A 15,551-nucleotide genomic window follows, 5' to 3' on the forward strand; every position below is an offset into this window, starting at 1 on the left:
TAATGTGGTAATGTTGAAGAAATCCTTGAGTGAATGGAGAATATGCGTGAATTTTTCAAACCTAAATTTTACATGCCTTAATGACTCATACCCTTACCCAGAATAGATAGGTTGATTCACAGATCATCATGTTACAAAATGCTTAGCTTTATGGATGCTTACTTGGATTATAATAATTAATCTGATCAATATAAAGTAGTTAAATACGGCAAAGATAACTTTCATGACCAATAATTACAACTACTTACTACTACCAAGCGATGCCTTTTGGTCTAAAGAATGTCAATTCTACGTATCAAAGATTGATGGATGCAGTTTTTGCAAATCATATATGGATGACTTGGAGCTATTTATAAATTAAAAGGTAGTAAAGACATCATATAATAAAAATCATTGGAAAGACTTGGAGGATATACTACTTTGTAAAAATACAACATGCATTAGAATAAAACTAAATGTTCCTTTAGGATTCAAGTAGGAAAATTTGTGACTTTATGTTAACTATGTGATGGATATAAGTCAACTTGAAAAATTTCAAGTCATAATAAATAAAAGAAGTCCAACCATAGTTAAAGAAGTTCCAAAACTGACAGAGTGAATTTTCGCCTTCTCTCACTTTTTTCTCATAAAATTTTAAGTCGACAGAAGAATGTGAAGAAGCTTTTTTAATGTTCAAGATTTTATTAAGTTTTTTATGCTTAATTATAACTAGTAACAAACCTGTGCATACATATGGGTTCTGGTCTGTTACACGTTTTTGTTTACATGATATATTTATATTAAATAGAAAGTTAAAAAAATTATTTAGATCAATAATAAATTTTTTCGTATATAAAAATATTTGATCATAAATACAATTTCTCGTATATAAAAATAGTTAGATCAATAATAGATTTTTCCCGTATACAAATATTATTTTTTTTTAATTATCATTTAGAAAAATATTTGGATCAATAGTAAATTTTCGTATATAAAAATATTTAGATCAATAATAATTTTTTCCCCTTATACCATTTTTGAATAAAAAATACTTGGATCATAAATTCCATTTTTCATATATAAAAATATATAGATCAATAATAGATTTATTTTCCGTATACAAATATTATTTTTGTTTAGGTATCAATTACATAGTAAATTTTCGTATATAAAAATATTTAGATCAATAATAAATTTTTTCCCGTATACCATTTTTGAATAAAAAATATTTGGATCATAAATATCATTTTTCATATAAAAAATATATAGATCAATAGTAGATTTTTTCCGTATATAGACTTTATTTTTGTTTAGGTATCATTTACAAAAGTATTTGGATCAATAGTAAATTTTCGTATATAAAAAAATCAGATAATAAATATCATTTTTTCGTATATAAAAATAAGAGAAAAAGGGATATGCACTGACAGCGTAAAATATTTTTATACTGTCAACCAATCACAACCATGTATCCAATTAAAACACAATTTTAATTTAAAAAAACTAATATGACATGGCAAGTGTAAGGATTTTGATTGGTTATATGTGTAAAGTTAGTTTACACTGACAGTGCACTACCTTTAAACTCTAAAAATAAATAGATCAATAATAGATTTGTTCTCGTATACAAATTTTAATTTTGTTTAGGTACCATTTACAAAAATATTTGAATCAATAATAAATTTTCGTATATAAAAATATTTGGATCAATAATACATTTTTTTCCGTATACCATTTTTGAATAAAAAATATTTGAATCAGAAATATCATTTTTCATCTATAAAAATATATAGATCAATAATAATTTTTTTCCTGTATACTAATATTATTTTTGTTTAGGTATCATTTACAAAAATATTTGGTTCAATGGTAAATTTTCATATATATATATATATATATATATATATATATATATATATATATATATATATATATATTAAAATTAATTAGGTATAATTTTGATTAAAATTAATTGAATAATAAAGTTAATTTAAGTTAACATTAAAATACGTATTAAGTTGATAAAAATAGATTCCAAATTAAATAATATTTTTATACTTATTTAACATGATGCCCTTAAGATTACAATATATTTGAAAGAAACAATTTTATTAATGGTATGTTTGTTTTAACTAAAATTTTGAAGAGCAATTGGGAACAGAGAAATATAAGAGAAATGCTATAATTCCTTTAATTGGTGTGTAGAGAAATAGAGCAGAGAGACTTAAATAGTGTTGGATCCACCACATCTTATAATTTTTCCCTTGTCAGAGAATAGGGGTGTTCGCGGTGCGGTTTGGGCGGTTTTGACGTAAAAAATCGTCCGAACCGCAAGAGAGAAAAGTGTGTGGTTCGGTTTGGTTCGGTTGACTTTTAAAAATAAAATCAAACCAAACCAATGCGGTTTGGATTGATTTGGTTGGTTCGTTTTTTTTTTTACAAAAATTTATTGATTCATACATACACATATTGATGGCAACATAACTTTGTATTTATTCATTTATGCGTTATCAAATAACAACAAAATTCATCATATTTGAAAAACAACTTTCCATTTAATATACAAAAATAATATTAGATGAAAGTGGAATAAAAAACATAAAATAGTAGCATAAAATAATATAAAAAACATTATAATGAAATAGAAAAAAAGAGAAGATCAAATATTAGAAAAGATGATAAAGAAAGAGCAAAAGAGATGCGATTAGATAAGAAGAGAAACATTAAAAAAATAATTGAAAGAGAGAACAGTAGAATAAAAAAATAAGATGAAAAAGAAAGAACTTAAGATATGAAATATTAGAAAAGAATATGTGATAGAATAAAAAAATAAGATGAAAAAGAAAGAACTTAAGATATGAAATATTAGAAAAGAATATGTGATATGTATTTGGAAAAGAAGATGAGAAGAAATTGCAATACCACTAGGAGAGATTTGAGAAGACTTAAATTAAAACCTTAAGTGTGAGGAAGAGAAAATCATTCGTAATCATAAGGCTAAGGCATAATAGGTTTAAATTTGGGTTGAATATAAGTTAATAGAAGTTTGAAGGTTGTAACATAATGCGGTTTGGTTCGGTTTGATTCGGTTTGTAAATACAAACCGCAAACCAAACCTAACCGTGCGGTTTGTTAAAAAATAGTCCAAACATATCCGAACCAAATGCGGTTTTTTGCGGTTTTGGTTTGGTTTGGTTCGATTTTACGGTTTTCTATTGGGCCGATTTAGTTTTGAACACTCATGTCCGAGAGGAAATAGAATCGAGACACACACTTATTATTCTTTTCAACCAATACCCCTTGTTCTCATTTTAAAAATATCAAAAGTAAAAGTTTTCTCCTATATATATTAATAGAAATGTGAAATAGTAATAAATATCATGGAGTATGATTAATATTATTAATAATAAGATGAAAAAATATTTTTTTTTCTCGATGAAAAACTATAAATAAAAATGTTTGAATAATAAAATCACAATAAATTGCAAAAGTTTTAAAAAGAGAACTGGGCAAAAATTATTTAAAATTGAAAAATAAACAAAAATATTTTATCATTCTACTTATCTCTTTTCTATTTTTTATCAATTTCTCTTGTTGTGAACAATACTACAATTCTCTATATTTCTCATCTATTTCTCTCTTTTCATCTTCTTTCTCATCTCTTTCTCTCTTTTCAACTTCTTCTTAATGCAAAACAGACTCTAAATGTTAGGGATTTGACCCCTTAGAAGATGATGACACTCCACTACAGACCTGCATACAAAAATTATTAAAAAAATTATGATTTGAAAAGCGAGTAAAATTGTGATAAGAATACTTAAGTGAGGAGTACTTATGTGAGTGAAACTGTGATTTGAAAAGTGAGTAAAATTGTGATAAGAATATAGTTGCCGCCATTGTCAGTCAAAAACACATAGCTGGTAATGACAATACCTATATTATAGTACTTTATTATTTATATGATTTACTTAAAATAAATGCTTTGAATCTGATTATAAGAAAACCAAAACATCACGTCTCTCTCTCCTTGGAAACATAACTATTTTTTATTTCTGTCAATTTTTCTGACTTAACTTAAACTTTTGTCTTAACCTATATAATAATTTAAATTAAATTTCAAAATGGTTTATCACATGCATCATCGCATGTTAATGTATGTACAACAATTTCTTAAGGAATAAAAAAATTTAAGCCCATAACAAAAATATTTGCTCACGTGTTTTAGGAATATTCGAGAATCTTTATGAATATTTGAGGATCTTTAATTGTTTAAAAGTTCCTCAAATCTTTTTTTCACTAATTCCAAGTATTTAGTACTTTATACCTACAAAAATAAAGATAAATTGTCATGAAAAAAAATAAATGCATTGAAATTCTTTTAAAAAATACAAGGAAAAAAATTTAAAATTAATATTATTAATCCATTCCAATTATGAAAAGATAAAGAAATAATGAAATTCATAGGTGCAGGTATTAAAAAAAATCAAAAAGTATAACTTGATTAAAAATATTATACTATCTTTTATAGAGTTTAAATTTTAAATCATATTTATTTTCCATAATTTTATATATCAAGACACTTCATATTGATTCCTTAATTCAATATTAAGAGCAAAAATTATGAGCACTTTTAACCAGTTAAACATAATGTGTACAGGATTTCATACCTATTGATTCCATAGCAGATTAAAAGGTGGGAGAGTTGTAGCATATGCCAATGAATACATAAGTTTGCATTATAGTTATGTTGCAATTCACCAAATCTGAATCATCAAGTGAGTATGTTCTACCTGAAACATGAAAAGTTAAACACACATACACACAACATAAAAAGTTAGATAAACTCTGAATTTGAAAGCTTACATCTTAGCTTAGATGCAAACTCAAAATTTTTGTTGAAGCATAGAAAGTCATCATTCCCATAAAAACTCCAAAACATAAAATGTCTCATGTGATATTTTCTTTGTCACAATAAAGAAAAGAGACGATGAATAAAAAATATAAATTAATAGGAATTAGTAAACAAAATCAGAATATAAAGTAGCAAGGATGAGCAGGAAAGTGAAAGAAACAAATAACATAAATTTAGAAAAAACATATAAACCAGATTTCATGAAGAGAATCAAAACTTTGAAGCAAGTTAAATGCCATAGAAGATATGTGAAGGAAAAAACGAAAAAACACACAGAATCGCAAACTAAATCTCACACCACTATTGTTATTTGGTTTCCTTTCCAATTTTGAAAACTACTCCACTATATTCAATCGCACAACCCTATCATCATCACAAAGTCACCGTGAATCCACATGCAAAACCATATCACCACTGTCAGTTTACACTTCAGATCTGTCGGTTTCGATGAAAACGCGATTAGGTACAGAGAGGAGATATTGAAGAAAGATGAGATAAATAGATGGAATGAAGAGTCAGGAGTGCAAAGAGATAGAGGAATAGAAAGAGTTGGAATCGAATCATGAGAGAGAATACAGGTTGCGTGTGTGCTATGGCATGGTTTGTAAGACAGGCAAATTGGTTATTGGGGGAAGAAAAACTCTGTACACGAAATAGTGTTTTTAGTTTTAAAAAAAATGCATTTTTTCAGTTACATTTCGTTCTACATCAACCATGAGAATTTTTTATGCATGTGCCATCTTCTTACAACTTTATACCCAATATACCATACTTTTGGAACAAATTCCCAATATACCATGTTTTCAAGAAAGTTTGGTTATTGGTATAAAACCTCCGCCAATTGGATGGGCGGAGGTGTGTTAACTTTTTTGGTTCCGCCAATGGGAAGGGCGGAAGTGTTGAAATTTTAAGAGGCTCCGTCCATTGCTATGGCGGATGCATTTAAAATGATTTTTTTTTCTAAATCTAATTTTTTAATTAATATATGTTATATATTTTTTGTTTTAAATATAAAAAATAATGCAATTAATTTTTTAATTTTAAAATATATTAAATAATATTTATATAAATAAAATACTTTTAATTGATAAATTAAGTTACAATGCAATTAAAAAAAATAAAATTACAATAAAGTAAAGTAAACAGTATTTAATTGCCACCTCGACCTGGTCGGCAAAACTGCTGGGTGGTTCCACAATTAGGAGGATGTCCATTTCTCGTAGTTCTTCTACGAGGCACTTCATCATTTGCAGGTTGAGTAGAAGGACCTATCTCATATCCGCGATCATATAATTCTTCGACCATTTCTTCATTTGATAAAATCAGCCGCCGTCGCACTGCCATAACTCAATCTGGTCCCCTCGTTATTCCAATCCTGTTGGGTGGTGTTATGCATTGAGATTTGCATGTTGACATAGTTTTCTTGTGAAGAATTTGGGGTAAATTGTTGTGATTGAGAAAAAGGCATTTGTTGTTGGGGGGTTTGGTAGTTGTGGTATTGTGGTTGGTTGTATGATGTAGATGGGTTATGTTGGATAGTGGTATGTTACGTTTGGGTGTTTGGTAGTGGTGTTGGTAGGTTGGGAAAGTGGTAGGTTGTGAGAATGGTGTTTGTGGTTGGGTGTATGAAGTATATGGGTTTTGGTGATGATAATGTTGGCTTGGGGTATAAGGTGGTTGTGTTGGAATGAAATTTTGTTGGGTGTTATGAAAATGTTGTTTCATGTTAGGGATAGGTGGTCTGGATTGTTGGAAGTTTGAGGTTGAGGGTTGGCTACGAGGGTCAAACAAGTATCTATTCGACGATAAATACAAATTTGACACAGTGGCATACCATGACATGTAGTTTGGGCTCGGTTTACATTCTTGAGGCATGATTTCCCCCTGTAAGACAGTTTTATGGCGATTATGCCATTGACGACGCTCATTCTTGTAATGGTCTTTCCAATCATCGTATGGCCATTGATCGGATAATTGACTTTTATGATACTCTTCCATGCAAGTTGGAGGACCCGGTATGCCCTGTTTAATGCCAAACTGGAGCTTAACCCTATCTGAATGATGCATTTCAACATAAGTGAAGCTTATGATAAAAGTTTTTGAACTCCACACGTCACTATCAGTTGGTTCCAGATCTTCGAGTTTGAGATAGGGCCTCCATATAAACTGTTACATACAATTGTTTAGTTAAAAAATGGTTATATGAAATAGTATTAATTGATTTAAGTGTTAAATATATTACATCAATCGGCTCGAAATGATCGATGAACGCTCGATATCCAGGAGCACAATGATGGGGTGTTTTTTCATAATTCATCCCATGTGCAGACCACCTAAAAAAAGAAATAATTAGTACCTAAAAAAAATAAAGACATAATTGTAAAAATATTTAAAACGTACTTGGTTGCATATGGAAAAGTGTATGGGTTACGATTCACTGGGGCCAGTCTCGGCATTCTCGACCACCCCCAGGCTTGAAGTAAGACTCCACAACCTGCAAAATTATAAACTTCTTTTTTGGCGCATATACACAAGTGTCTGTACAGATGTGCTAGAGTTGCAAATCCCCAGCTAACTGTTTTATTAAAATCAGATAATAATGGGAAATACTGCAGATGTATAGTGTTACCATTAGTATCAGGAAATAATAGACCACCAAAAAGCAACAAAATATCAACTCTAGATTTTTGTACAATTTCTTCGACGGTGGAAGCATCGGTTAAGGTCATTCGGTTTTCATATTTTTCTTTGAGCCAAGTCATTTTAATGAATTGGCCCTTTCTACTTGTGTTTGTTAATGGTTCACCCAATAGTTCTTCAGCGATAGAATAAGGCACGACTATAGATCCAGCTACTGCGAAACCATTGATACGTAAACCCATCAACATATGAACATCTTTAAGCGTAATGGTGCATTCACCGGTTGGTAGATGGAAAGTGTGTGTTTCTGGTCGCCATCTTTCGCATAAGGCGAGGAGGAATTTTCTATCTACGCCATAGGAGGTAATGTTTATGACATGGCCAAATCCCGCTTGTTGCAAATACGGGCGGATCATATCGACGATTTCAACAAAATTATGTGACCGAGGACGAAATTTGTTTATATCCTAAAATACAATAATAACAACAAATAAGTAATAACAACAAAAATTATAACAAGTGAAGCATAAAAAAAATATAAAGATACTTACATATGCAATAATGTTGTTCGGTGTGCCTCGATGTTCTTCTCTGAGTGTTAACAAAGACATTTTTTGTTATGTGGGTAAGAAATTGTAGGATAGAAATGTTTGAAAATTGTATGAGAAGAAATATAGTGGGAGTGAAATTGTATTGAGAAAGGTATTTGTATGAGAAAGGAATTTGAATTGAGAAATGTAGAGTAAAAATTAAAAATAGTTGGTGTTGGATAAGAATTATGGGTTGAATGTAATCTAATCCGTGACAGAAATATTCAATTTTCGTTGACCAATCCTTAAGGTCCGCAGATCAAATGAGCGGAAGCCTTAATTTTTCTCTAACTTCCGCAGCTGCAATGGGCGGAGCAGTGTAAATTGGTTTGACCATTTAATGCATTCCACACCTGTAATGGACGGACCCCATTAATTTTTGTTGACTTCCGCAACTTCATTTAATGCCCTCCTTTGAAGGAGATCAAATTTGTCACAACCTATTGATGCGGAGGAACAAGAAAGGCCGTGAGCTCACGTATTAGAACAGAAATGGACATGTATGATAAGTTGGAGAGAAAATGTGTGTTGTGTCGTCTTCCTGGTCACAACCGAACTAATTATCCAAATGTTGGAACCAGTAATAACTAGTGTTTTATTTTGTTGTTAAATTGTATGCACCATTATTAATACAGTGTTTTCAATGATTTAATGACGTTTAATGACAACACAGATCTTTCGTATTTAACATAAATAACATTACAATTACGACAACACAGATCTTTCGCATTTAACATAAATAACATTACAATTACGACAACACATACAACATATATTAAATAAATAAAAACACTCAACATCAACATTCAAATTCTACAACATTAGTTGATCTAAACAAACATAATTACCAAACACATCAATATATCTAGGAGATTACAACCGTCAACACAATATCATCTGGTCCTAACATCATCATGAGGACACAAGCATCATTTACCACGGGTCTCTAAGAACGAGTTACTCCATTTGGGCCAGACACTTTAACTGACCTTTCAATTTTCTTAATCTTTTCACCCTCAACGATGTGCTCATCTAACCAGAAGAGTAAGTGCCTCTGAAGATGCTCAAAGGTTTGTGTGTTCCAAAGTGTGATCTTCATCGGAGGCTTTACTGCCGAAAATATAACATGTGCATCTCTTTTCATCATGGGAAACGTTGGAAACATTGTTGCAGTGGTGAGTGTTGTGAGTACCAACTCAGGAAGACAGTGCTATTTATAAGGACAAGGTTGAAATATAAAATAATAAAATAATCAAAAGCTCCGCCCATTGCAGTGGCGGATCTGAAACTAAATAATAAAATATTTATAAGCTCTGCCCATTGCAGTGGCGGATCTGAAATTAAATAATAAAATATTTAAAAGCTCCGCCCATTACAGTGGCGGATCTGAAATTAAATAATAAAATATTTAAAAACTCCGCCCATTGCAGTAGCGGTACTGATAATTGCAGTGATATACCAGTATTTAAAATTTATAATTAATAATAATACATTAATATATATTAAAATAAATTTATTAAATAATCAAAATTTTTATAAACATGTTGTAAAATTAAAAATATATTTTATTATAATATTTTTAATATATATTATTGGTTTATTATTAATTATAATATTTATTATATTATTTAAATTTTTTATTTATTTAAATTAAAATTTTCAAAAAAAAAATACGTGTACACTGCTCCGCCCATTCAAAGGGCGGATGTTCATAACAACAGCAAAGCTCCGCCCATTCAAAGGGTGGATGCACTATAAAGCTGTTTTTTTTTTTTTTGTAAAAACATGGTATATTAGGATTAATTTTGAAAAGTATGGTATAATGGGTATAAACTTCTAAAAACATGGCAGGACAGTAAAAAATTCCAATCATGAAGCAAGATATTTTTAAAATTTGTACACAAATCAAAGTAACTATCATTGACTTCATACTAAAAGTGAAAATTGGTTAGAAAAAGTAAATTTTGTACCAAAAATATCCCTCAAATGATGAGGTGGAGGGCAAAGACAAAAGGTTAAATTTGTGTTTTCCAGAGCATCTAATTTTCTTATATTATAGATTTCAGTCCACTATTTACCACATTCATATATTCAATTCCTTAGTTTCAAATTCGTCATCATTTTTAAATGCAAAAATTAAAAAAAAAAAAAAAGAAGATTTTTTTAATAACAAAGTGTTATATTATAATTACATATTTGTCAATGATTCAACCCTAAATTTTTAATTTATCTAACCTTTAGCTCAAACAATTTAAACGAGTTGACTTACTTCTCTCACCATACTATATCATAATAAATTACGCTTCTAAGGCATTAATAAAAAATAGGTATGACAATAGAACTCGTATATGCCTATATCCTCCTAAAATTACCTCGAGTTTGAAAGAGAACCTCTGCTTTAGCTGGGTTTGGGTTTAAGAATTTCTTGATTGTAATATATATATATATATATATATATATATATATATATATATATATATATATATATATATATATATATATATATATATATATATATATATATATATATATATATCATCTTCATCCAAGATATCATTTAGATACGTATCAAAGATAGGTATATCAACAATTCGTTCAGTAAGAGATTCAGCAAAAGGTTTAGCATGAGGTTCAACATTTGGATTAATGTTGGTTTTAACAGAATCAACAATATTCCTAGTAGGAGTGGTATAAGCAAAATTGGCCCCATTGTCAAATTCACATAATCAATAGGCTTATCAACATGAGCATGCACATAGATGTCTTTATCATAGGGGCTTACCTTTTCAGTTTCCTTATTCTTCTTGAAGTCAAGCATTCTTAGTTCTTGTCTTTAGAATATCAAGTGGTACAATCATCTGAAAAGGTAGAACATTGAGTATCACATACTGTTCATCAAGCTTGGCAACTTATTCATCCATCCTCTGAGTTGGAAACTCATCAACCAACATGTCATTGACATAATTACTAACATCCTGTTTGACTTTCACATTCAAGTATCTAATTAGAGAATGTGTGTACATGTAAAAACGCTTTATTTGCTTAATTATATATACATTATGACACAATAACTTTAATTATTGTATTGTGGTTAATTTAGTTTTCTTTAAAAATATACCCAGGATATATCATATAACTAGACGAGTATATCACTTTTAGCTAGACAAATTATTTTAAGAATATATCATAGTGGGTATATCATACAATCGGGTGAATATATCAAATTGTTTTTAAACCGTTTTATTTTAAATTTGATTTGGGTGGCTAGTGTGTCTATAAGTACCACCTCTCATTTTAATATGAATACACAATAATTAATAAACTCTTTTCTCTTAATCACTCTCTAATTTTATCCTAATTTATACAGGTTACCCAATAAATTGGTATCAAAAGCATCGGTTCGGTCATCAATCTCTAGCCATGGCGAATAGAAGCACGCCCCCAACCAATTCCAAGCCAATCTACCAGCTTTTAAGGGAGAAAACTATCATAAATGGTGTACACATATGAAAGTCATATTCAGATTTCAAGATATGCTTGAAATCATGAATGATGGTTTCTCAGCATTAAAGGCAAATGCTACTAAGGCACAGGAGATTTCTCATCGTGAAATGAGAAAGAAATATGGAAAAGGCTTGTTATTTATCCATTAGTATGTAGATTCAAATATCTTTGAAAAGATTATCGAGTAAGAAACAACCAAGGTTTGAAGAAGTTAATGCAAATGAGAAGCATGATAAATCTGGATTAGGAAAGATATTGTAGTTAATTAAGTTTGCTAAAGAATATATCCCGGGGTATACCATATAACCGGGTGGGTATATAAGTTTTAGTTAGACACACTGTTTTTAAGAATTTACTCGGGTAAATATATCATATAACAGTGGGTATATCAGTCTGTTTTTAGGTTGTTTGTTTTAAAATTTGATTTGAGTTGCTAGTGTGTTTATAAATACTATCCTTAATTGTAATTGAAATACACAATGATCAATGAACTATTTTTTCCTACACTCTAGTTTGTTGAGAATCAAGTGTGAGGAAGAAGTCCCAAATTGGTTAGAAAAGGGAAGGATAAACACTTTATAAGTGAGAGAACTCACACACCTATCACTTGAAGGTTTTTGATGAACATGTGGTATGTCTCTCACAAAGATGTGTCCCAAGTGTAAAATGCTCTCTCGTTGACCCCCTCCCAAGTTGCCTCCAACAGTGGTATCAGAGTCTTTGGTTCGAAAAAGAGACCGACTTACTTGTAGTTGAAGAAAGTCAACAGACACATGTAGTTGAAGAGAGTCAATGGATACAAGTGTATGTGAAAGAGAAAGCTTCCACATGAGGGGAAGCATTGTATAGACTCACACTTGAGGGGGTTGTTGAGAATGTACAGGGTCACACTTGGGGATGTGTGTCTCAAGTATAAAATGCTTCATCGTTGACCCTCTTCCGAATTGTCTCCAACATAATTTTCTTTCAATTTATTATTATTTGTTAAATAATCTATGATACAGAATACCCAACGTTGTGTTGGAACTTAAAGACAAACTTATAGGGCATATGATATTTACGCTCTTAGTATTTTTTTTTCTAATACTTTTTTTGTCACATAAATATTTTAGGTGTTAAATAATGTGATCATCTCGATTGATCTAGAGAAAATGATAAATTTTTGCAAATATTAATATTTTTATTTAAAAAGTACTTATCCCCCTTTAAATATTTATTTTATTGTTATTCAAATCTATAAGAGATTTTCTCCATTATCACCAATATATCACCAAACCAGACAACATAATTCCAACAACCATTTTCATCATTATCCTAAAAAGCCATAGATTGATTATTTGTATCAACTTTACAACAACTCTCAACTAATATTCATACAAGTATATTACCTATAGACTAAATTAAAATTAACCCACATAAAAGAAACATTGGGTAACAAATTTTCTTTCTACCCAAGGCCAAACATGATGATAGTGATCTTAGCATTTTTCAGAATGACACTTATTAATAAAAGAAAGAAAGGTAATTCTATTTGTAAAATGTGGCAAGCTAAAGTCATAAATTTCAGTTACAAATCTTGCCACTTTTCATCATGTTCACAACATTGACAGCACTAAAGTCAACAACATTGTTTGTCACTTTAGCCCTGGGCCCACCAAACCCCAATTGTTCTTCACAATTTCTCTTTCTTTTCTCTGTATACTTTTCTTCTTTCAACCAAACACCAAACAGTTTCAAACTATCTCTTCCATTTTCTTCACCTTCACCAACCGCATTTTGAACCGACTCACACTTCTTTTCCTTCATAATGCGATCGATCTGATCGGGTCCCACGTTCAAACGGTCTTTTAGAAAAGCCACCAACTCATCGCACTTGTGCTTCGCACGTGCTAACTCCCAACTCAATATCTCGTTTTCCTTTTTCAGTTTCTCGTTCTCGGACGATAAATTGACGTACTGTGGAGGTGTTGTTTCTACTGATCCGGGGTTCTTTGAATTGGAGGAAGAGGTTGATCGCACTGTGGAGGTGGATCCAACTCCGTTGTTGTCGTCGGAGTTTGACGGAGAGTTGTTGTGGGCGCTGGTTTTTTCGGTTTCTGGAGGCTGTGACGACGGTTGTGATACGGTTTTGCGGCGTTTGATTTCGGTGAGGAGTTCTTTGTGGCCTCGTTTGAAATTTTCGTTTGCGAATTCCCATTTGTCTGCTACTACCTTTCGAAACCCCTGTAAATTCAAAAGATGTAGTTGGTAATTAGCATTTTTCATTGCAAAAACGGCTGTGAAATAAATTTTATATATAATTAGATAAAATCATTGTTTAATATATCTAAATAAATTTTTGTTTAGTATTGTAATATTTTTTATTTAATAAATATTATAGTTTATAAACTCGTATAATATTAAAAAAATCTGTTTAACTATCCTTTAGTTATAAATTTATATTATTTTAATAATTTTTAATTTATTTTTCAAATGTTATTTAAATAATATTCTAATTTATTACACATAATTTATATTTTATCTATATTGTTTTAATTAAAATTATTTTTATCATTCATAATTTATTTTAATTAAAAATAAAATAATTTAGTATTAAATATTTTTATATTATGTAACATTTTTCAGCTAGCACTAATTTTATTCTTCAATCAATTATTACTGCTATCAGCCATAAATTATAAATTATTTTTATTAATAATTATATATTTTTTAATTAAATATTTTTTTAATAAATAAAAAAATTCAACATATTTACAAAAAATATATTACGAATTAAATTATTAATAAAAACTAGTCACAACTTTATTTATAAAACCGTGTTAAACCTACTCTATGGAAAAAAAAAATTAAAGCATATAAAAGAAAATCCTGTTCTTAACCTAAAAATAGCTAAAAAAAAAACATATTGTATTTTCTACTTAAAATAAATGGTAAATTGTAGGTAGAAATCATAGGCAACAAAAAAATGGAGAGAGAGAGAGAGGAAAAAAGACATACATATGTATTGAGCTGGCGAACAAAGCTGGAGAAATTATTGTGTTTAAAATACTTAGGAAGCAAATCCCTAGCAAAATCCGCATGTTTCCAAACCACAAAACTTTCGCCACTTTCATTCCACGAAATCACATCCCTCGTCGCAAAATCATCCACCATCTGATACGTCTTCGTCAAAAACGGCGCCGGCACCGATCGCTGCGACATTTTTTCTTCCCGATTTACCCTTCACCTAATTAATAATAATTCCTAATAATATTCTAAAAGAAAAAATATAAAAATAAACCAAACAAATTTAATTTTCTAACAGCTAAAGAGAAGAAGAGCGGTTAAGAATTCCCAATCCCAGCAATAGAAACCAGAGAGGAAGAATCTAGAATGAACTAAGTTTTCTGAGGGCTTTCTTGAACGATCAGAATCCATAAGTTTAAGCCACATCTGTGAAATCAATTTGGGTCACTGTTACCATAATTACCCATACGAAATTGGAGAATTTTGTGAGGGATAATATTCTCCTTGAAGAACCTTGGAAGAGACTCTTTTATAGCGCAAAAAACCAAACCAAACATGTTCCAATCTTAATAAGTGACGTGGGTTCTAGAAATTTTTAGAAGCACTAAACATTATTATTTGGACTAAAATCAAACCGGTTCCACACGTACACATACTTAGATGATAATTTATTAATATAATATTTTTGAAACCAGTTCCACACATGTGACATCTAGATAAGTTTTCTTCTTTTTTTAAATTAGATAAAGTTATATGATTTTTTTTTTAAATATATTTAGCTAGATTCATATGCATCATACTATAAATAAAATATTTTAAGGATATCAAACCGACTTGCATTTTTTTTAAGGAACCAAAATTATATATCTCAAGCGTGCATAGAAATTCAAAGAAGTTTTATGGAGTCAAAATACACTAAA

General features: G+C 29.8%; 2 protein-coding genes across 2 annotated transcripts; both read right to left on the bottom strand.

The window, feature by feature from the left end:
- Positions 1-4,275: 4,275 nt before the first annotated feature.
- LOC131650084 (protein MAIN-LIKE 2-like) lies at positions 4,276-8,142 on the bottom strand. The gene is made up of 6 exons (XM_058919824.1): positions 8,083-8,142; positions 7,502-7,998; positions 7,323-7,385; positions 7,134-7,224; positions 6,726-7,057; positions 4,276-4,303 (listed from the first exon to the last, which is right to left on the bottom strand). Exons 1-6 carry the CDS (start codon positions 8,140-8,142, stop codon positions 4,276-4,278), a joined length of 1,071 nt encoding a protein of 356 aa, XP_058775807.1.
- A 4,783-nt stretch (positions 8,143-12,925) lies between these two features.
- Positions 12,926-15,156, bottom strand: LOC131652195 (heat shock factor protein HSF24). The gene is made up of 2 exons (XM_058921991.1): positions 14,623-15,156; positions 12,926-13,848 (listed from the first exon to the last, which is right to left on the bottom strand). The coding sequence occupies exons 1-2, from the start codon at positions 14,824-14,826 to the stop codon at positions 13,189-13,191; spliced, it is 864 nt and encodes a 287-aa protein (XP_058777974.1). The 5' UTR covers positions 14,827-15,156; the 3' UTR covers positions 12,926-13,188.
- Between the last annotated feature and the right edge of the window lie 395 nt (positions 15,157-15,551).

Source organism: Vicia villosa, linkage group LG2 (genome assembly GCF_029867415.1).
Source record: "Vicia villosa cultivar HV-30 ecotype Madison, WI linkage group LG2, Vvil1.0, whole genome shotgun sequence".
NCBI lineage: Eukaryota > Viridiplantae > Streptophyta > Magnoliopsida > Fabales > Fabaceae > Vicia > Vicia villosa.

Bases quoted from the DNA above. Each gene is read 5' to 3' on its own strand.
- LOC131650084 (XM_058919824.1), bottom strand. From the start codon at position 8,142: ATGTCTTTGTTAACACTCAGAGAAGAACATCGAGGCACACCGAACAAC. The intron at 7,058-7,133 runs GTAATATATTTA...TGTATGTAACAG, and splicing joins ATCATTTCGAGCCGATTGAT to TTTATATGGAGGCCCTATCT. The intron at 4,304-6,725 runs GTATGCCACTGT...TTATTTTTGTAG, and splicing joins AGCCCAAACTACATGTCATG to GTATAAAGTACTAAATACTT.
- LOC131652195 (XM_058921991.1), bottom strand. From the start codon at position 14,826: ATGTCGCAGCGATCGGTGCCGGCGCCGTTTTTGACGAAGACGTATCAG. The intron at 13,849-14,622 runs GTATGTCTTTTT...TTGAATTTACAG, and splicing joins TTCGCCAGCTCAATACATAT to GGGTTTCGAAAGGTAGTAGC.